Source organism: Triplophysa rosa, linkage group LG5 (assembly GCF_024868665.1).
Source record: "Triplophysa rosa linkage group LG5, Trosa_1v2, whole genome shotgun sequence".
Classification (NCBI taxonomy): Eukaryota; Metazoa; Chordata; class Actinopteri; order Cypriniformes; family Nemacheilidae; genus Triplophysa; species Triplophysa rosa.
In genome coordinates this window covers 8066631-8089846 of record NC_079894.1, presented here as the reverse complement: position 1 = coordinate 8089846, position 23216 = coordinate 8066631, and the positions used below count along the sequence as shown (strand labels likewise).

At 42.7% G+C, this 23216-nt stretch overlaps 1 protein-coding gene across 1 annotated transcript in view; it reads left to right on the top strand.

The window, feature by feature from the left end:
- zswim5 (zinc finger, SWIM-type containing 5) overlaps window positions 1-21053 on the top strand; it is a 40010-nt gene extending 18957 nt beyond the window's left edge. Inside the window, exons 2-14 of the mRNA XM_057334190.1 lie at window positions 6076-6432; window positions 7902-8050; window positions 8494-8644; window positions 12989-13165; window positions 13261-13437; window positions 13915-14061; window positions 14201-14338; window positions 15275-15532; window positions 16189-16324; window positions 16866-17023; window positions 17147-17310; window positions 17416-17497; window positions 17609-21053. Of these exons, the coding sequence (XP_057190173.1) occupies window positions 6076-6432; window positions 7902-8050; window positions 8494-8644; window positions 12989-13165; window positions 13261-13437; window positions 13915-14061; window positions 14201-14338; window positions 15275-15532; window positions 16189-16324; window positions 16866-17023; window positions 17147-17310; window positions 17416-17497; window positions 17609-18471 (2957 nt within the window). The 3' untranslated portion in view covers window positions 18472-21053. The remainder of the gene's footprint in view (window positions 1-6075; window positions 6433-7901; window positions 8051-8493; window positions 8645-12988; window positions 13166-13260; window positions 13438-13914; window positions 14062-14200; window positions 14339-15274; window positions 15533-16188; window positions 16325-16865; window positions 17024-17146; window positions 17311-17415; window positions 17498-17608) is intronic.
- Window positions 21054-23216: the final 2163 nt, after the last annotated feature.

The following is a 23216-nucleotide window of genomic DNA, read 5'->3' as shown; positions in this document are numbered from 1 at the left end:
ATTGATAGAATGATGTGAGGGTTGGTAAATCATGGCAATTTTAATTATAGGATGAACCGTAGATTTGCTGAACACAGCAAAGTTGATCTGTTATGATTAAGGCCTTTTTATATGAAAGCGAGAGAGAGAGAGAGGGTGAATAGTTTGGATGGCAGAGGGAAGGAAATGCAGGCGAGGTAACACTGCTGGGACAAGCCCAGAGTACATATTGACATTTTCCAACCTTGTAGATGTAAACACAAAGCGCACAACAGATGTAAGCCTATTGGTCCTCAGAAGCTTTTTCCGTCTTTTATCTGATACTGGTTTTACAGCTGCGGGGCAAACTAAAGTCATACCTTCTTGTAGGAAACTGTTAAAGATGGCGTTCTGTCATCATAGGGTTTGACTTTTTAGGGCATACACGAGTCATGCAGTCATTTTCTTTCCTTCTTTCATACTGATTTGAATTTTGTGTTTGGGATGATGACTCATAAAATGTAAGCTTCTTAAAGCATTATCTATCAGTCCAGGCTATGCTTCTAGTGTGAGCGCTGCTCAAAAGAGCTATTGTGTCCGGCACATTGCTGCTTGTCAATTGCAGGCAAGCAGATGGTTTGTACACATTCGCATATTAAATGGTATCGAGTCTACATTTAGGGAAATGAGCAGTAAAAGTCCAAAATGTCCAGACTGGACGGGTGCTCGGAGGACGCATGCTGATGCATGGTGGCTCATGGTGGTTGGTGTTCACGGACAATCCATCAGTGATCTGGGAACGAGCGGTCCAGTGACCTTTCTTAGCTGTCAGATTGTCTTATACACGCAGACTGCCCACATCCAGCCATAGCCAAAAAACAATACACAATGATCTCTGCATGTGGTTTGGTACTGCCTGTGAGATCAAGGTCGGCTTTATTTATAGAGCACACTTGTTTTATATCGGTGTGTTGCCTATATCGGTGCCTTTTTGATCTTTTTTCTTTTTCAATTAAGCAGGCAAATGAGAGCGTAACAAGACATTCATTTCTGTTGCACGTTTGCCGATATGTAAATAGGAAGGGCTATTTGTTTTATTTCTTGCAACTTCTGCAATGGAGGGACAGCTCTAGTATTAAAATGTAAAGTTCTATGTACAGTACATCACACTTTGTTGGAAAAAGCATACTTTTCCTATTAATCAGTGGAAAGGAAATATATGCATATTCAACTCGCTTTATAGACAGAATAGAAGAAAACCTTGAACAGAAATAACAATGAAAGGATATCCCACCGCCCCACTTTCCATACTGCACTGTTTCACTTCAAGTGCATCTGCTTTTATCTCAAGCAGGACATCTGGTTGTGCTTATGGCCTGTCCAAAAGTGCGATTCATCTCCTCCTCCTTTGCCCGTACGCTTCAAATTCATCCGCCTCAGTAGCTTGTTTTTAGCCTTCGCCGTGCGAATATCAGAGAATAAAGGCTCTTCAGCCAGGGCTAGTTTGCATCAGATGCTAAATTGTTGGTTTTGAACTCCCCGGCGCTGTATGATTAGCCCGGCTTTAATTTCCCCCCTTCACTTTATGCACAATGCATACGGTTCAAGCTAATGGATGCTGCGTACGACTTGCCATTATCTGAGATTTCCGTGGAAGTCAGACCCGCTGCTCAGGGTGGCCTGCTGAAAGGGAGGCTGATTTTGAGCCCTGCGAGAGCCTCTTTTTCTTGAGGTTCACAATTCGGTAGGTCAGAAATCAATTACGTGTGATCGTGACAAATGACTCAAGCACAGGGTCTGGGGATGGTGTTTGATGGACATCACAAATGAATCAATCAAGCCTTTATCAGATTCGATAGAAGCCCCCAGCGCACAGCTCAATGTGTGTGCCCGTGCATATGCATGTCTGTTGTGTGGAGATAAATGGGTGGGGGAGTGGGGATGCTGATGCGGTGTTAACCATATTGCTGCTGGAACAGATGGAATATAGAAAGGTGGGGAGGGGTGGGAAGCTCTCGTGCATGCAGCATTGGCCCAGTGCCTGCCATAAAGGACCCGGTTTGGCCTCCACGGCTGATTAGAGGTTAATGGTTTCAGAGTGTGTAGGGACTTTGCAGCCATTGGCTGAAAAGCTCTCGAGTGGGTGTGTCCGAGGGATGGCAGATGGCGCAGATAGAGTTAGGCTACAAGTAAATGAATGAATAGGGGGACTTCTCTCTTCTCGGTTCTCCTCCTCTCCAGTTCCCCGATCAGTGGCCATTGCTGTATACAGTGGTATGAGCTGCCCTTACGCCTCTTTCCCCAACAGATGGCCACTGGAGCTCAGTGGCTAAAATGACCCTGAAAGCCCAGGCTGGATGAGCGTGCATTGGCGGGCATCGCCAGCGGATTAATAATGACCGCAACGTGGACGGGTGACTCTGTTGTGTCGCGATGATACTAAGCTAGCCGCAAAGTTTGGCGCAGAGATAAGAGTCGACCCGTGAGCGTAGGGGGTTGTATCCTGAGAGAAAAACCTATCGTGTCATATGGATGGTGACATGTAAGCCCCCATCGTTTTCCAAGGGGCACGTTATTAAAACCGAGCTCTGCTCAGAAACTCTTATTAATTTTAGCAAAGCCCAGGAAATATTTTTTGCGTTTTGTGTACCGATCATTTTATGTACATAATAGCTATTTACCTGTTAGCATCTCGTGTGTGTATAAAAGGACGCACATCTGTTTTTAGCGCTTCACTGCCGTTGGAGTTTGGTTTGGTGTTCTAGTTTCTTCTGTCATCAATAGCTCAACATGTGTTTGTGCCACAAAGACTCACCTAGTTTTCTTTGCTCTCATTCTACAGTACACATTAAACACTACTCTTATAGTTTCCGGCCCAAACCTTGTGTACATCCAACTATCCAGTTTAACAGGCCTCTCAAGAACGATGCAACCATGCATGTGAACGTGTGTGCCTACAATGAGAGATATTAATTACTGCTTTCTTCTAGATGATGTTGCATGGGTCATTGTGACTGACACCAACTCTCCATCTGCTTATGACATCCATCCTCGCTCCATTTCCCAGCACAGTTCATCTCTCTTTATCCCCTCAGCATTGACTGCTCTCATCCAGGTAGTAAACGATCGGAAGGGGGGGAGGGGTGCGATCATGGTGTGAGCATAGATGGAGGTTAGCCTGAAAAGAGCAGTCGTGGAGAGGATGATGGTGCGGCATTCAGTGCTGCGTCTGAGCAACAAAAGGCCTGGTAGAAAGTGTGGGGGAGAGAGATGAGAGACAGGGGAAAGAAAGACAAGGAGGGCTCTTCATGTCCATCAGGAGCAGATGCATGCCCTCTCCAATGCAACCCCTGTCACATGAGCCTATGGGGTCATCTGCTCCTCTATAACCCCACAGACAAGCACACGTGTCATAGATACCGTCGTGTTGAAATTCGCAGGCTTGCTCATACTTGAGATTGTGTAAAGTCACTTATTGATATGGTGGGGTAGAAATGATAAGAAATTAAGTGAATGCATATATTTGCCTTTTTTCTTGTCCTAAGGGATCTCTCTGCAAGAACTGATAAAATAAATGTGTATCTGATAAAGGGTGACACATGGGAGGAGTGGACTCAAACAGCACAGGATGTGACACCTTTTAAAAACAGCTGGGAGATTTACAGCACCGAGATCTACTTCTATCAGCCACCATTACTGCAAACATTATGGTTGTAGGGAGGCTCACTCGGCAACGGTCGGTTGCATTTGATACCGGGTGGGATGCGTGTCCTTCATGTGACAAATGCGGCCCAGTTGTTGGAAAGGTCAAGCAAAACTGATGGTGTTAGCCAGCACAGTATGGTGTTCATATTCATGCCGGTTTAGTCTCAACTGTTGTTTTTCAGTTCGAGATAATGCATGATCAGATAATGGAAAGTTTTGCCATAAAGGCACCCTCATCGCCTGAGGCATTTTTGAAATGTAAAACACTTTGCGTACATTTTGGTAGGCAAGATTATGCATTGTTTGCCTTGCAAACGAGCATTGGCCCAAACGCTTGTGTTAAGACCCAAAACAGGCTGTTTAACTAGGGCTGTGCACGATTAATCGCGATTACCAATAAATCATGCTGAAATCGAGCTGGCTCGACTATGCAAGGCATCGATAATTTTTTTATGCGTAGCTTGTCCGTGAAGCACGGCTCTGGGATCAATAGGAAATGCTGCTCAATCTAAAAGCAGTGCAAGTTTGAGTCGCTTATAACGTGCATTTAAAAAAGAAACACCCGTCAAACATGATCATTGTAAATATACTTTATTATCATGAAAATACCTGAGGAGGCTTGAGGAACAGTGATAAAAAACATGTCCTTAGGCATTTCCTAGAACTACGTGTGTTATGGTCTTCTTCTGCAGTGCGTATTTGGAGTTTCTGCACGACAGCGCCCTCTGGCTTTCGGGTGCAGCAGCATTTTACCGTACTTCACTCACAAGCTGTGCATAAATCGCGTGATATATATTTCGGTTAATCGTGCACAGCCCTATGTTTAACCCTTCCTCGCTCACTGTTTACAAGCAGAGTCTTTCTTGTAATATGCTCCGATGTCTGTAAAATGATGTCCGTTCATTACCGTGAAGCACAGCTTGCTCACTTTTGCCGTAGCTCTTTAAAGAAAATTGAGCCTCATCAATGCACTCCTCTCCATTCTTACAAACTGCCATGAATCTTTGTCTCTCTAACCAAATTCGCTTTGAACTTCGCATTGTGCCAAAAGTAATTTGCAACACATAGGGGTACTCCCTCTCCTTTTTCTGTCTTTTATCAAAATGAAAACAGACATCACCATAAACTCCCCTTAATCAGATGGCTCTGTTGTGTTGGCTGTGCCTGAAAGGCTTTGGCAGTAAATTGGACGTCGGATTTCTTTTCTGCAAAATCTCTGGCTGAGGAGGGGGCCGACTTCTCAGAAGAACTCGTCTGGAAAAGCCTTTTGTGGGATTTGGCAAGGGAACAGCCGGCTTTGCTCATGCTTATTAGGCACCCCTGTCGCACCAGTCGAACCCTAGAATTAATTGTGATGTGTGAGGTTGTCTGTCTGTCTGCATGTGTATATATATTGGGGCTCATTGTGGACACCTTTTAGCTCTGGTATGGTACTGTATGTTCTGGTCATACAGAGCTTTAGTCATTAGCTGGACACATTTCTGGGCCATATGGGCTGGTAACCAAAGCCTTGCCCTGCCCATTTCTGTAGACAGCCTGTTTCTAGATTCATGTCTGCTGTTGACTGCAAGGCTGCTTGGAATTATGGCTCTGTCACTAGTGATTTGAGATTCAAATGTTCTCTTTTTCTTTGGGTGCTTATGTAATGTCATTCCTCTGTGTTGTGAAAAAAGTATCTGTTGCAATGGTTAAGAGTGATGCAGTCATTCTATTCTCCCAGCCCCCTTCCATTGACTTCTATGATTAAAAATTTAGCGGTCCAAGTGAAGAACGAGCCCTCCTATTGGCCACCAAGATGTGCATATGGTATTTCTTTATCCTTTCTGCTTTTCTGTTTCCTTGAAGTCTAAAATAAAGCTTTGTTTCTGTGGGCATTGATCTCCATGTTTGGGGGATATGTTGCTGAGGCATGAACTGAAACATTGCCTAGAATTATGCTTGAATTACAGTTTCTTTTTGTGTATGAAATCAACAGTAATCATCTTGTGTCTCTAGACAACCCTGAAAACAATGATTCAGAGAAGTATTTTTAGTATCTTTGGGAAAAATTTACATATTTATTTTTGGGGTAAATTTGAAGAGCTGTAATGACCTGTCTCCTAGAGGTTGTTAATGTTTTATATACTGTAACTTAAAGATAGATTATCCTCTGCAATTGGATAACGTCTTCCTATGGCTATATATGTTGAACCTATCACCTGTCTTGCGGTTTGGTAACCACGAGTTACCAAACTATTATCTTGCACACTCAAACAATCAGATTAGGGTTTGGTAGCATTCTAGTTTCACGTTAAGCAGGTTACCAGGTTCTGGTTACCACCCATGACTTACTACCTCCATGTTCACAAAATGTTAATGAAAGATTTTAGTGTAAGTCACTGTTAATTAAAACTTTTCTCTCTTCCTCTCCAGGTTTTCACCTCAGCGGCACAGTCATGGAGCTGGCCACGCAATCCGAGCCGGAGACCACGCACAAGGTGGCCATCAGCTTCGACCGTTGTAAGATCACCTCAGTAACATGCGGCTGCGGCAACCGCGACATCTTCTATTGCGCGCACGTGGTGGCGCTGTCCTTATACCGCATCCGCAAACCCGAACAAGTCAAACTGCGGCTACCCATCTCAGAGACACTCTTCCAGATGAACAGAGACCAGCTGCAGAAGCTGGTGCAGTATCTTATCACGGCCCACCACACGGAAGTGCTGCCCACCGCCCAAAAACTGGCTGACGAGATCCTGTCCTCCAACTCTGAGATCAACCAAGTACACGGTGAGAGCCGTACAAACATTTTGTTGTAAATTATGATATGGTTATCTTGTTTTGGGCGGGTGAACTATTTTGTTAAGAGTTTAAAGATGATGAGCGCAGGTAGTTTAGATCTTTAGATCTTTTTCTACTTCCTGCAATAGTAACTCCACCCATCTCTTCCTGAACATCTATCCAAGGAGCCCCAAAACAAGGAAGTCCATCCTCTTAGCCTCTGACCTTGTTTTGAATAGGACTGAAGGGGTCAGGCAGAAGCCCCTTATCAATGTTTAATCAGTGGCTACATTTAGATTCTGGAATGTGCAGAATGTGTTAACCTGCCAAGATGTGGGACTCGGGCAGATCAAAAGTCAACCGCACACCTACACTTTAAGTCCTTCTTATAAGGACACACAGCACCCTCTGTTTAAAGATCATAAGCCCCTCACCAGACCCACTGTGGCTATTATAAAGCCATTATGCTAATAATTTATAATTATGCCTAGTACAATGGTGTGCAGGGTTTTCTTCCTCAGTCTGGTTTGGAGTATCAACTTATTTCAGTGTGATCCATTTCACTTGTATTTTACATTGAGCAAAGCAGCTGGTTCCATAGATATCTTGTGTATTGAGATACTCCTGTAGTGTATAATGCCAATGTCACATATCGCTGATAATTTACAGTATGTGCATTATTATTGCTCCCGTAAATCCATCCAAGCCTTTTAAAAGCTAATCTCTACCTCAAGATGGATCCTCTTATCATATAACACATGCCAAGGACAAGGGAGACGTGCAAGCAATGCAGAATTCAATGTTCCGCTTCCATATATAGCATTTATATACAGTATGTTTAGTACCCGCAGGGGTACCAGGAGGGGACCAACAGGCAGATCAGCTCAGTGCAGGCTGTATATAAAGCAGGTTCACTGTGTCTTTAAGTGGAATTCAATAGAGCCAAATGTGCTGATGTGTTTTGTTCTGGAAAAGGGGGCTGTAAACCGAAAGTGCATTGACATATTGGAAATACAGTAAGACCTGCCTCAGATAAAGTGATTGCCTCTAATGCATTCTGCTTTTCTTCCCTTTATTTCCCTTTTTTGCAAATCATTGTGCGGCGCTTATTGAAAAGCAAAATGATCCTCACCATAGCTCGGTGGCGGAACGCAATCTTTCGAGAATCAAGCCTTGATAGCTGTGATATGACTCGCCTCTATTCAGTGCTGTTATTATCAGTTTATTTTGGTCAAGAAATATGAGCATTCAATTTCTACAAACAGGAAGTGATATTATTGATTTACTTTGTGGTTTTAAAGTAAACCGGCTCTGGCAGTTCTATTTTTCAGTATGTTAAGAAAGCATATAAGCATCTTTTTTCATTCCTGTTATTATTTTATTTGTAAGTTGTAAAAGCCTGTCTCAAGCTTCCACTGTTAAATGATGTATGTTATTGCTGCAAGTATTTAAAGTAACAGGGTGTATTTTTCTCCCAGGAGCCCCTGATCCCACAGCAGGGGCCAGTATTGATGATGAGAACTGCTGGCACCTGGATGAGGAGCAAGTGAGGGAACAGGTCAAGCAGTTTCTCTCTCAGGGAGGATACTATGGCTCAGGCAAGCAGCTCAACTCCATGTTTGCCAAGGTGAGACGTTATCGCTGTGTGCAAGTGTGATGCTCTTTGCCGTTATGGTGAATTATGCGTCCATGAAATCCTGTGAGGCCCATTTAAATCAATGTATTTTAATTAAATGTCAAACTGACTCTTATTTTCAATACCCAGTGCAGTTCATTGCTTTTGCTGTCTTATATCTGTAGATATGATAGACTATTATACTGTCTTTTATATTGTTAAATCCAGTGCCATGTTAAATACATAGGCATTTTCAGCTGAAAGCAATAGTTTAAGCTAAACACTAATGCTATTTATCCTATTCAAGATGCTTTACATGCTGATTTGCTTGGCTTTTTTTATTAAAAGGATAATTTTTGTTTATACAGTATGATCATTTTGAAAGTTGTGTGTGCATTAGTTCTGTTTATTGCACGTCAGGTTAAAGAGAGATTTGCGTGTGTGTTTGTGCACAGGTAAGGGAGATGCTGCGGATGCGAGATTCTAATGGGGCACGGATGCTCACACTTATCACAGAGCAGTTTATGGCTGACCCACGACTGTCACTATGGCGACAGCAGGGCACAGGCATGACCGATAAATGCAGACAACTGTGGGACGAGCTAGGTGAGTTCTGTTTAATGTCATTTACCTAAAACCCCATTCACACAGACCACTGATCCCAGAAAATTGCCGTAAAATTGCCAGAGTGCCTTCTGTGCGAATGCAAATGAATCCCGGATTGATCCGAAAAGTGATTCCGGAAAGGCGACCTAGTAACATTAACGGGATCAGTCCCGGAAAGCACCCTGTGTGAACAAAAGGCAGAAACAATGCCGTAAAAGCCGTGTAGTGACACATCTATAATAAATAATTTGTCTGTGAAAACAAATATAGTTTAGCGAGTAATTTTTGTTCGTTAGTAAATCGAAAACTAAACAATAGAATATTTAAATCACGGATGAATGCAAGAGTCACCAAACTTAAGGTCAGATGCGAGAATAGCGTTGTCTGCTTCTAAATGCAGTTTAAGCTTGAAATTACTTTCTTCAAAACTATTTTCACGAAAATACACAGCGCTTCAATAAACTTGATCGCTTACCAACCTTTAAAACACTGCTGTGTGCACCTGCTTTGCTCATGCTGCGCTGCGGAGAAGCCCACTAGTTTCTGTTAAGACACTGTTAACAGACTAACTCCAAACTTTCACCCGAACATTTATGTGCTTGTTTTTCTCAACAAAAACATTGTAAACAATATAAACATGATTATTTGTTTTTTATAGCAGTATGTGCAATGTGCTTTAGGCCCTATTAATGGGTTTTTCATTTGATCTGTGTGTGCTTATTCCGAAATGGTTACAAAATCTAAATGCTAAAAAAAACTTGTCTCAAACTTTGTTTTAAAAAAACGATAAACTTATTTTTAAACTCACATTTTTGTACATCATATTACTGAAAAATTATTATGCCGTGCCTTTTGTATTGCAGTTAGGCTATGTTGCAAAAATACTGGCTAATTTGTACTTCGCAGCATTCCGTTATATTTTTTCATTAAGGCTGTATAAATTTGCACCGAACAAGCCTGACAATTTGCTTTTATTTGTTTTCATATTACATTTTATATTTATCTTAATCTCGTTGGGCTATAGCCTACCTTGCGTTCTTGTGCCTCATTCCTCTTCGTTGTTCTGCATTTACAAATAAAAAACGTTTATTTTAAAATTGACGTCTTTGTCATTTGCAAAAGGCATCAATATATGCTACAGAATAAAAACAAAAAAAGAGAGATTATTTAAGCACTAAATAAAGGAAGGCAGTAATATTGAATTGCGCTATTTAGCCACCTAAAAACACCGCAAGGAAATATATTTCACCGTGATCAACCCTATTTTCACGTAAAAAAAAAAAAATGCACATAACATTACATTGCAGATATTACGTCACGTGTCTTTACGGGATCTTTACGGAATGTGTGTGAACGCACCTACAGATTCCAGAAAATCACTGGCAGTGTGAATGAACAAAATCTAATGTTCCCGGGACAAATTCCTGGACACATTTTCCATGTATTTTTCAGGATCTCTGTGTGAAAAATGTGTGTTTAGGGTATGAACATACAAATAATGAAAAAAAAAAAATGTTTTTGATTGAGGGTTAGTTTAGGAGGTTAGAATTGTTGATGTTGTTTCGGGTACAACGAAAAGATCAACCTTACTGAAGCGCTTTGTGCAACATCCTGAGAAGTTTATATTCTACATCCCCTTTTTCCCGGCAGTGTTATAATAGCTCAGATTTTCCTGTACATGTGTGTACCAGAGGTCGCGTTAAACAAAAATTCTCTGTCATTGACAGATTTTTTTACCAGTGACGGAAAAATCTGAAGGCCGTCCGTCCGTCCGTCATTTACAATGAGGGCAATTTGTAACTCCCCGTTTCCCTTCATTAGAGCGTGATATGCTCACGAAGGGACGTGCGTGTTTTCACCCGTCATTGTTACCGACTAGACATATGTGATGCAATCTGGGAAAACCCGTCGGATGTCGCGCTGGGACGCCAAAGTAAACCACATAATATGAAGAATGGAGTAGCAATGCACATTTCACCAGTCCTGTGTAAACTACGGCATGCAAAGTTTTTTATACAATGTTTTCGTGAGATGACAGAGCTCCCCGTCTGCAGCACCGGGAGTTATCCAATCGCAAAACATACAAGGGATGATCAAAAGTCCAGACACTATGCACATGATAAACAACGTAAAGCTTGCTTCACTGCTTATTAGTTGTTATCTGTAATGTGTGCTAGTTTCCTTGTGTAGTGATAATGGCAGAGCTCTCGTAAGTGTGCCCTGCACCATTTTCCTTACTTTCGTTTTATTCAAACGGTTTTGTACAGTATTTTTATAGACTTCAACACAGGGAACAGGGAAAAAAATTTTTTTATTAAATTGTTATTAGAGTAAGTCTTTTACTACTCTAAAGTGACTTTTACATGTGATACTGGACTGTTGTGCTTTTATTTTCATCACTTAACTTTAAACCCGTTTTCCTCCAAATTCCGTTCCTGAAAATCCTAGCGCTTCAGCCGACCTCAGCCATAACTTTTGTTACATACACAAGGTATGAGCAAAATAAAAACTGATTTGGAAAGGGCTTGAATATGGTATCAAAAACTGTAATATATAAATTTGCACCATGTGTTGGGTTTTCCCAGATCGAATCACATATGAACATAAACATTAAAACATTAAATATATAGATGAATATAAACAACAACGGCTTTATTGGGCATTCAGTTGTATTAAAATACAACAAGTTCCGAGACGCAAGTACAGCGTGATGACGTCACGAACATACTAATTACCACCTAACGCCACCTTGCACCATAGTGACGGGTAATAATAGATTATGACGGATTTTTTACGAGCCTGTCGGTCAAAATAACGGACAATAAAAAAGTCTAGCGCAACCTCTGGTGTGTACGTGTGAAAATGCGTGTGCTGCAGTCAGACAGAGAGGGGAGGAGCCTATAGGCCCGTCAGTTAAACAGAGTGGATGTAGCCGCGGATGATGAGAGAAGATGAAAAGAACGATTGACAACTTTTTCGTGAATAATGTTAAGTTAAGGCCTGATCCGTCCGAAAATCATAAGCAATGCTCTGACAGGGAGCCATCAACCTCCCAGGTTATGTCAAGCCCTGGTCCATTTATCTTGAGATGTTTTAAGTTTCAGTTCAGTGAAGCACTTTAAGCACCAACACTTTTTCAGTAAGTTACCTTTCTTGTAGAATTGTGCTTCAAATAAATAACTTTATGTTGACCATATTGTTAGTTAATCATTTACAAGTCAATTTTGCCTATATGGACATCGATTTAAAAAAAGTGAACTGGTAAAACTGTGGTGTTAAATGCGATGCGGTCAAAAATTTGGGTGCACCTAACTTTTGTGCTGGTGCACCTAAGAAAAAAAGTTAGGCGCACCAGTGCAAAAAGTTAGTCTAGAGCCCTGCCCAAAGTTCCACTTCTCCCATCTCATCTGAATTCTGACATGCATCCATTCCTAACCACTCTTTTACAGTTCGAAAGAATTGAACCTTAATCATTAGTACTTACTTTTCTGCTCTTTGGTTCAATATCGCTAGCCTTAAGTACATCTGTCTGTGTAGCGTCTTGACCCCCAACAGTTCGGGCAGGAGTAGTGGATCAGGGAGGTGCATGCAGAAGACTGGCCACTCACCTCTATTGGGATGGTATGAAAGGGCCAGGATCAATGAGCTTTAAAGCAGCCTCCTATTGATTGGGCCATTTAAAGAGGTTGATGGGAGCACATCCTGAAGAGGCAATTTTGAGCAGGACTTTGCTGCTTGTGTTTGCTGCATCCCCTCCCTCTTTCTCAAAAACGGTTGTAGCTGTAAACAATTCATCCCTTTTGGGATGACCGAACGCTCTGATTTCTTGAGAGGAGGCTTCTTGGCTCACTACTATGACCAGTGCACCTAAACAAATGTGCAGATAGATCAGAATTGAAGTTGACAGTCGTGATGATTGGCTGGAACTCAGCAATTCAGCCAATCAGTGGTGGTGTATCTGACAGCGATGGAAAAAGATGCAGGCTAGCCATCTGTTACCTAGATACAAAAAAGGCAATGCAACCCTGCCAGTTACACAAGCACACCAGACTACCCTACACCTGCCAAATTTCATGCACTGCTCGGCGCCAATGTTTGACGTTGATGCGCTAGAATGGCTTACATTTAAATGCACCAATTTTTCCCTTTTTTCTTTTACAAAACAACCTACAGCTTCCAGTACTTAATGGGTTGAAAAGTATCTAAAACTTGAAAAAGAGGCAGCCCAAAATTCTTAACCTCACCCTGTTTATCTCTTTAATAGTCATGATTCTCATCGGTTTCCGCCTCCTTTTAAAATGCACACTTCAGTTCTAAAGACATCTGTGTGCTGTGAATTTGCAGGTGCGCTGTGGGTGTGTATTGTGCTGAACCCACACTGTAAGAGCGAAGAGAAGAACGCCTGGCTGAGACAGCTGAAGAAGTGGGGAGACATGGACATCTGCCCTCTAGAGGATGGCAATTATGGCAGCGAGCTGCCCAACATCACCAATGCCCTGCCACAGAGCAACCTGGCTCAGGGTTAGTCTCTGTTATTGATACAAACCTGAAGTCTTCTTCCTCACTTCTTTCAATGTCTAATGGTCTAATAACTGTTTTTGTTTAACTATGTGCAGACTCACTGGCCCGGCCTAGAAGAACAGTGTTCACGAGAGCCATGGAAGCTTGTGACCTGCACTGGCAGGACAGTCATTTGCAAAGAATCATCAGCAGCGACTTCTATATGTCTCCAGCCTACCAGAGAGAGGGAGAGAGTCTGCTCTTCAACCCCCAGGGCCTGCCACTGTGGCTTGGTGAGTGTGACGGGATTCCATTCTGGATCACATAATCAAAAGAAAAAATGAAGAAAAATAAAATGAAGCCTATTTTTAGAACTGCTAAGATGGTTTGTATTGGCACATATGCCCCCTGGGAATTCTTATTAACGTTAATGTGTCGGGATTTGTTTTGTAAAAACCAAAGTTTTAACCAAAGTAAACTTAAATTAAGGGCAATGCAACAAATGTTGCCATAATTTACAAATACTTGGCAAAACGAGAATCTTGATCAACAAGTCTGAGGTTTAGCCTCTCAGCAGGTCCCTGGTCTGTGTTGTAATCTGTCTGATTTCACTTCTGCTTGGTCCAGGAGGCTTCAAATAAGTTTTGACCTGATTGTGCAATTTAAACCCGAGTCTGAAACTCAAATATAACAAGACAGAACGAATTACAACTGTCCCAATAAGAAGAGCTCCATCATGTTAATACTTAGTCATGTGACTTATGTTCCAGATCATGTGCCTACAGCATGCGCCAGGGTGGATGCCCTGCGTTCCCATGGTTACCCCCGAGAAGCCTTGCGACTGGGTGTTGCCATAATCAATACCCTGCGGCTTCAACAACAACGGCATTTAGACATTTACAAACATCAGAAGAAAGGTATCATAACTTTTTCGTGTGATTTTGTAACAAGTTTCATTGATCAAACATTTATAAAAAAATCAGGAACTATGAATGTAATTTATCAAAATGCACTGTGTTTGTCGAATGTGTCAAATATCTCTCTCTCTTTCTTCAGAGCTGCTGCAGAGAGGAATGACCAACACCACCAATCTAGAGGGATGGGTTGGCCACCCCCTCGACCCCATTGGCTGCCTTTTCACCACCCTCACGGAGACGTGTCGAGTGGAGGATGACAATACCATGGATACCGGAGGTACACAATTATAGGCTGTCAGTGCGCCTGCAATCTTCTGTCTTTTTATGACTCCTTGGGACGCCTTGAGCATTATTCAGTTTCTCGCTCAGCAACTGGCCTGTCTTTTAGAGCTTCATTCATTCTTCTAGAGCCCCATCTCTCCAGTCTTTACAATTGGCCTCCTTTTTGAGCTATGTTAAGGGGAGCTATTGTATCAGAAAGGTCATTCTTCCTACACTGTGGTGTAAAACGTATAAAATCAATCAGCATTTGCATTCCATACATCCCTTCAGGCTCAAACCAATGAAAAGTGCTGGCCATTGTATTCCTGTAGTGAGGAACCCACAGAGAGGCATTGTGTGCCTGAATAATACTGGCAAATGGTACTGTGACTTGGAAGAGTTTGTGCATATCCGTGAGCCTGTCCTGTTGTAGCGTTCCCCTTTTGGCCATACTGCAATGGGGCCGCGTTGTGTGTATGTGCTTGTTGTGTATGTTTGTGTGTGTGCTGGTGAGCGTAATTCTTTGTTTGACTCTTTTGCACAGTTGGAAACATCTGGCATGTGCTGGGATGGGGGTGGGCTCTCGGCTTTATCCAATAAGATTGTCTGGAGGTCAGGATCTTAGCTTAGCAAGTCCAGCAACAGCAGCTGTAGCAGCGTGGAAAGCCAAAACAATGCTCTCTCTAACCTATCTGGTATCTTGACTAAGAAAACAATTCATGCAATTTACTCTAAACGTGTCTTTCTTTCTTTGAAACACAAAAGAGGGTGTTGGGCAAAATATCCAAGCTCCTCTTAACTACCAAAGTCACCCTGTGAAATCCCTTATAAAATTTTCAACTCCTTTCTAGATTTCGGTTTCATTTGAGGCTGGAGGATAGATGCCACCTTAATAAAATGTTAACAGTGTGATAAAGCGCAGTGAAACTAACAACCCCTTATCTCTTGGTAGATTCAGGTGAGCCCAAGCCCCCCGTGTACCAACATGTGCCGGTGTGGGGATGTCCAGACGGAGGGGAGTCGTACCTGGCGCTGGCGCTAGAGGTTGCACTGATGGGCATGGGGCAGCAACGGCTGATGCCCGAGGGCCTCTACGCCCAGGACAAGGTGTGCCGCAATGAGGAGCAAATCGTGGCCAAGCTTCAGGAAATGGAGCTGGATGACGTATTAGTGCAGACCCTCCGCAAGCAAGCTATCCTCCTTTTAGAAGGTACAAGTTCTTTCCGTTCTTAATATCACGTCTTTCTTTCACCCGCTGCCTACTTTTCAACCATCATCACCTATTTGTAGGATCTATTCCCCTCTATGGGGCCGTTTCCCCCCTTCACTGTCCTTCGCTATTCCCATAACCTTTTCTCCCATGTGAATATCCGTCTACTTCTGTCCGTTCCTCCTCCCTCTCCTCTGTGTGTAAGAGAGCTCTGCATGTAAAAAGATCTGCAGTCTGGCCTCTGCAGTGTCCCCAACTCCCTGCCCCGAAACAGGCCACCCTGCATCTGAGCCTCCCGCCGACATGCGCTGTAACCTTAGAGCAGACATCTGTGCTGCTACTAGGGAGGACAGACTCTGTCAAAGCCCACGAGGCCTCGCCTGCCTGTTTGCCTTCTCATCGTCCTCCCCAGGCGTCCAAGCACTAAGCGATACACTCCTCTCATATTGCTTTCTCAATTGCAATGCATGCCCTTACTGACTCAACAGTAGAGGTCGAGCGATATGGGTTTTGTAATGGCTGATAACTAGAGAGCGGAGCGGTGATGTGTATATGAAATAGGCTAATGCAGTTTAGATGTACACATGTGTACATCGAGCCTGACTCACACCTGGAATTCAATACTGATGTGGGTTTCTCTCTTTCCTTGTGTGCAGGTGGTCCCTTCAGTGGTCTTGGTGAGGTCATTCACAGGGAAAGCGTTCCCATGCACACGTTTGCCAAGTACCTGTTCACAGCACTGTTGCCACACGACACAGACCTGGCGTACAAACTGGGCCTTCGCGCAATGAGGCGAGACTCCTTTTCTCTCCGATTTTATGCAAAACTTGTCAACTTAGTTGCAATTTTTACAGTTTTATGTGTTATATTTGAAGTGTGTGTTTTGTTTTTACTTTTTAACAATGGTGGACGCAGCCATTTAATGCCATTTAGATGCAAGTTATGTTTGCAGGGCTCTGTGCTCTCTAGCTCTAACTGTATAAAGCCTCTTTGGGACCTTAATACTGTATATTATGCACTTGGGCATCATTATCTGAGTCTAGCTCATCAGAGTCCTTGCTAATATACAATCAATAGCAGCTCATCCTGAGTCGAAGGCAATGTGGTCCGATATGTTGGTTCAGATAGGAGAGGCAGAGCGGAGTGCTTTTGTCCATCAGAAAGAGCAAGCATGAACCAGAGAGAATGAACAGCAAAGATGTGGTAGTCACTTTGGAAATCTAATTTACTTACTGATTGTTATGCTACATGTTGCAGTATGAAAGTAATGTTATTCTGAACAAATTTAGTCTTGTAGTTTGTGACTAATCTAATATCATCATGTTTACTCCAGGCTTCCAGTGCTCGAGTCCACAGCTCCCTCGGGTGACGTAGGGCACACACACCACGGCATCTCCATAGTGCCCAGCAGATACCCACGCTGGTTCACGCTGGGCCACTTGGAATCTCAGCAATGCGAGCTGGCCTCCACCATGCTTTCTGCTGCTAAGGGTGAGTGCTTCACACAAACTAACGGATCAACATAAGCTTCTTTTTTAAACTGACCTGTGACCTTAGTTTTACGATTTGCGCCAATGCGCGGGATGTCTGAGAGATGTCTGTGTTGCATCTTAGGTGACATGTTGAGATTGCGGACTGTTTTGGAGGCCATTCAGAAGCACATCCACTCTTCGTCCCTCATCTTTAAACTGGCCCAAGATGCCTTCAAGATAGCCACCCCCGCAGATAACCCTCCCGACATCACGCTGCTCAATGTAGCATTGGAGCTTGGCCTTCAGGTAAACATAAACGTATCCCTGAATGATATCCTGTTTGATTTGGCTTAGTGGTATTTGTTCAGATATACTGTTCTGTGTTTAACGCAGTATGACGTTTCTCTGCAGGTTATGAGAATGACTCTTTCTACACTTAACTGGAGGCGAAGGGAGATGGTTCGCTGGCTAGTCACGTGTGCTACTGAAGTCGGTATGTATAAAGCAAATTATGTTTCGTTTCTCTCTCACTTTGCCAGGTTGGAATGACTAGTTTTAGATGTTGTGTAGCATCTGATTCGAGTGGTTGTCTGTCCCATCGCAGGTCTAAGAGCATTGGTCAGTATATTACAGAGTTGGTATACTCTGTTCACCCCCACCGAGGCCACCAGTATAGTGGCAGCCACCGTGATGTCCCACAACACCATCCTACGCCTGAGCCTCGACTACCCGCAGCGGGAGGAGCTCGCCAGCTGCGCGCGCACCCTGGCCCTGCAGTGTGCCATGAAGGACCCCCAAAACTGCGCCTTGTCCGCCCTCACCCTCTGTGAAAAGGACCACATCGCCTTCGAGACAGCGTATCAGATAGTCATCGATGCCGCCTCCACGGGCATGACCTACTCTCAGCTCTTCACCATCGCCCGCTACATGGAGCACCGCGGGTACCCCCTTCGAGCCTTCAAACTGGCGTCTCTCGCCATGACCCACTTGAACCTGGCCTACAACCAAGACACGCACCCGGCCATCAACGACGTGCTTTGGGCGTGCGCTCTCAGCCACTCGCTGGGTAAGAACGAGCTGGCCACGATCATTCCACTGGTGGTCAAGAGCGTTCACTGTGCTACAGTGCTTTCGGACATTCTTCGGCGCTGTACCATGACGGCCCCCGGGCTGGCCGGCATCCCTGGCAGGCGTAACTCGGGCAAGCTCATGAGCACTGACAAAGCGCCGTTGAGACAGCTACTGGATGCCACCATCAGCGCCTACATCAACACCACCCACTCACGCCTCACACACATCAGCCCGCGCCATTACGGAGAGTTCATCGAGTTCCTTAGTAAAGCACGTGAGACCTTCCTATTGGCCCAAGATGGCCACATTCAGTTCGCCCAGTTTATAGACAACCTGAAACAGATCTATAAAGGCAAAAAGAAACTCATGATGTTGGTACGGGAACGTTTCGGTTGAACTTCACCTGACAACAGGGGACTTAATCTTCTTTCATTCTTCATTTATTTAAGGCATTATTTTATTTTACTTTTTTGGTGAATTTCAACGTTTTATTTGTTTGTTTTTGATCTGTCTCTGTTTTTTATATCGTGAACAAGTCCTGTTCACCAAGTTATTCCACCAGGTCCAACTTGTGGAGGGGAGAACAAGTGGTTATGATTTTTTGTTTTGGCTTGTTCTTAATTTAGTTGAATCAAACTATTGTGATTAAAGTGTAACCGTGGCACATAAAGAGAAACCAAATTGTGTTAGTTTTGAAAAGGGGCTGGAACATTCGAAACAAACGGTCATTCCTTAAACACTCGCACACAGTGTTACTGTCATACCTCGATCGTATTTTAAGGATCACCTTTAACTGTTTGGAAAAGGCCTGATATTAAGAGTGAACCGTGGAGGAGTGAAACGGCCGAGACTTCACCTCAAACAAACACGAGTCTGCTGACGCTCTAAACCAGGACTCAAGCAAGCCACAATGTCATGCGTTCCTCCCTTTTCTGCAGTGTTTATTACTATCAGCTCATCTTTTATCTCTGTTCAGTGCAAATACTTGCGAGGAACGCAGAGATGACAACAAAAAATACATGAGGATACCTGTGTGCTAAATCCTTGTGAAGGTCACATCTGACGCTGTTTCTTGATGTTCGCTATATTTGAACAAAACAGAGATATATATTTGCCCGTCAATGTCTAACATTATCAGCCATATGTTTCTCTGTTACCTCTCAGTGAAAAATGGAAACAAAAAGACTTGTGTGAGCTTGAGTAGCAGTAATAATATATGTAATAGCACTTCATTAAATTCCACCCCCTTCACGACACGTTCGGATCAGCAGTTATCTACTGGGTTAACTCTATAGACTGAATGCTTTGACAAAACGACTATATTGACAAACAACATCAAATTACTTGGCATTAAACTGTACCATAATATCTTCCACATTCCATGACCTCCGCCCTCCACAAGTGCCCCAGTGGATCCGAACACTTAGAATGCACTCTGCGGCTTCCATCTGAAGGAAAAAAGTGTAGAGAGTACACGAGAAAAGAGATGCTCAACTCCGTTCTCAGGGAATCACTTAAAGAAACAAAACAGAAAAAAAGTAGTAGCATAAGCATTTAAGATATTGTAAATATGAAAGTGTCAATTCAAAAAAATTGTAAAGTTATAATTATTTATGATAATTGTATGTTTTTCTTTTCGCATACTTGAATTTGTTGGGCTGGGAATGTGACAACCGTAAGAGGAAAGACTTCAGAAACATTTCTCAGGTGCTCCTGTGTACATTTCTGATTTAGTTTTATTTGTAACCTCTATTTTTATTTTTTGCAAGAGGAAGCATTTGAAGATTGAAGAAAGGAGGGGACAAACGTTTATAAACAGACTATGCAGAACCACTTCACCATTTGCCCTCCTGATCTTCCTCCCTCTTTTCTCTTTGGGAATATTTCTTGTTTGGCTCGGGGGTGGGGAGTTTATATCTGTAAGTAATCTGCACGAGCTGCGAGTTTGGATGGACTTTGCCTTTGATCTACGTACAACTCTTTACTTTGAAGCCTTATAGTGTTCTCTGAAAGCACTGCATGTGTTTCAGGACATTGTGTTGCCAATGTCGATGGAGTACAGCACAGAGAAAATGGACCTACACCTTTAACTGGCCCAAGCGAGGATGAAGGGCATCTGCTACTATTCTCCTTTAGGGTGCGATATCTTGCATTGGGGCTTATTAAGGGCAATAAGGTTAGTCTGTTTAGTTTGTGACATGCCATTGCCTAAATAAGACTTTGAGAGACGCTTCATGAATCGCTCAACTTTGATATTTCTCAAGGTTGATTGGTTACTTTTGTTTAAACGGTTTCCATTTTTGGTTCACAGCGTTCATCTCAGTTCACATTAATTGCCTCAACGGTGGCATACTCGAACCGCAAGGTGTTAGTCACATTATGCAGCCTGCTCAGTCAGGGAGCTGAATAGACCCCAGAGAAAGTTCACAGTTAAGAGTTTTTTTTTTTAAACGCATACCCGCGGAATGGTCATAGTGCTACCTGTTCCTTTAAAAAAAGTTATAAAATGTAAAAAAAACTAAGAAAAAGACAAAGGAAAAAAAGTCAAGCATTTTTTGTAGCTAACTAGTTGGTCCAATGACTTTGCAAAAAGAGAATAACCTCCTCTGGCTTTTGATTTCTCTCTTCCATACTCTTAAGTGTCTGTATGTGTTAACTGTACCAGTGTTTTGATCTGTCCCTAGAGTTTAGAAGGAAAAAATAATCGCTGGTAGAGATTGCTCACTAGTTCATCTACTGTTTGATTTTTGTTTCGTTTTAATTTAAGGGAAAGTGTTTGTCGCCTCTTTGTGCTACTGAATTATAAAAAGGTATCCAGTATTTGTTGCCACAAAAGTATAGTTCATCAACACTTTTTGTTTGTGCAACCTCTTGAGCTAATGTCTATAAACAAAAATTTATTACTATTTATGTAATGCTACTACCATTTTATATGATTTGTGTTGAATTTCAGTGCTTTTCTATGAATAAAGTGTGAAACACGTCTTGCGCCTCTTTGTTTTGATGATAAACTTTTTTTTCTTCCTTTTATATGGCCAGTTTATCCTTGCAAATGGTCAACCTTACAACACTGGAAAAAACTTATGTAATTTTTATTTTACATAATTTTCACATATTTTTGAAATACGGTAAAAATGTGAAGTTACAGAAATGTTACAGACGTACGGAAAAAGTTACAATTCTCATCTTAAATAACATGAAAAACAATTTTACTTTACAAAGTGTTATTTTACAGTATTTTTTTACAGTGTATGTTAAACTCAAGGGATTTGACGGACGTCAGTGTTTTTGTGTGTTTTTCTAGAAAAGGGTGTTTAAATGCTTATCTCTGTTAAAGGGATAGTTCACCCAAAAATTTAAATTGTATCATCATTTACTCGCCTTCAAGTTGTTCCAAACCTGTATACATTTCTTTGCTCTGCTGCACACAAAGGAAGATATTTGGAAGAATGTTATCAATTTTCAGTTCTGCGACATCCTTGACTACCATAAAGGAAAAATGACAATGATAGTCAAAGGCACCCCTGAAATGTTTGAATTCCAACGTTCTTCAAAATATATTCTTTTGTGTTCACAACAAACAAAAAAATATACTTTCTACTTTTCTACTATGGTAGTCAATGATGTCCCAGAACTGAAAAGTGCTAACATTCTTCCAAATATCTTTCTGTCAACAAAACAAAGAAATGTATACAGGTGTGGAACAACTTAAGGTAAATGATGACAGAATTACAATTTTGGGGTGAACTATCCCTTTATGGTAATTGTGTCAATATTTAGGAGTAGCCACCCTACCATAGATGTTTCCAAATCCAACAGACATTTATTGACTAAAGGCAATAAATGCTAAAAAAAAACATCACCACAGTTTATGTTAGAAATGCTTCTGAATCGGTGGTCACAACCCCCAACGTGCTTTATCCTGACTAGTCTATATCGCTCCACCTATCTCCACTTTAGAAATGTAGTGTTGCTCACAATAAACAGCATGAAAACCTCGTGTCAGAGTGATAGACTGTGTTAGAGATGGAGTCGACAGGAACAATGCTCTTTGGGCCTGCTTATACAAACTATCCCATCAATCAGGGTCCCTCACAGCTGCTGCTCTTCGTTGTGTCTTGGACCCGGTGAGGACCACTGGGTAAGTGTTCATCAAGCGTGGCAGAAATATGGATGGGCTCGGTACTGTTAGCCACGCTGCAAAGACGGCATTTCCTTAGCTCGGTGATTTAGCAGAAGGGACACGGGCCACGGCAAGGAGTGAGAGGCGAATAATTGGCTCTCCCACCTTGTTGTGAGCTTCCAATGCTGTCAGATTGGAGCAACGGGTAGATGGGCTCTAAGCTAGCTCGAGTTGGTGGGGAAAACAGGCATTGTTTGTAGGGGAACAATGTTTAGAAGCCAAGCCGTCATCAGAAAGAAAGCGACGGAGCACACGAGGCTGTCAGGAAACTCTGAACGCGGTTGTGCTTCTCGGCAGGTTTGTGCAGAAAGAGGAAGCTTTGTCCTCTGTATCCAGCACGGCAGGTTCAGCTGTCAGCGCAATCGCACATTGTGTTCTTAGGGGAGCTGATTTGCGGAGCTTTGTTCTGCTGCTCTGATTTTCCCAGAATCCCTCTGTAATTGGGGTGTTGGAAGGGAGGGGTGGGGCAGATTGGGGGCACTCTCGTGGATTAAAGATTGCACAGATCAAGCTTTAATGTCAACCAGTAGTCGTTACAGAAACATTTGGTTGATGTGTTAATATCTGTACAAAAGCAGAAGAGCAGTTTAAACCACAAACAAAGATACACGTCAAAAAATCTGTGATCATTCCTCCAGGACAGGATTTCACACTTCTAATGTTGTTTTCCCAAGTCCTCACATTTGAACTCGGTCGTGGGTCAAGAACCCCCAAACCCTCCCATCTGAGAAAGTACCGATAGAGGCGAGACCTGACAAATGATGTACAGCCTGCTGTCTTGAGGAACATATTGGATTTTCAGGCCTGCTGATTTGCTGAGAGATTGAGCCTGAACCCCCCCACAAACCCTTACTCATATCCCCCTTGTGGGTTCTTAAAGGAGGCCTTGGGGAATTCAGCTTTTTTTAGCGGATTCATTGTTGCAATTAAAAGTAATGCCAGAAGCCCCTCGAGGTAA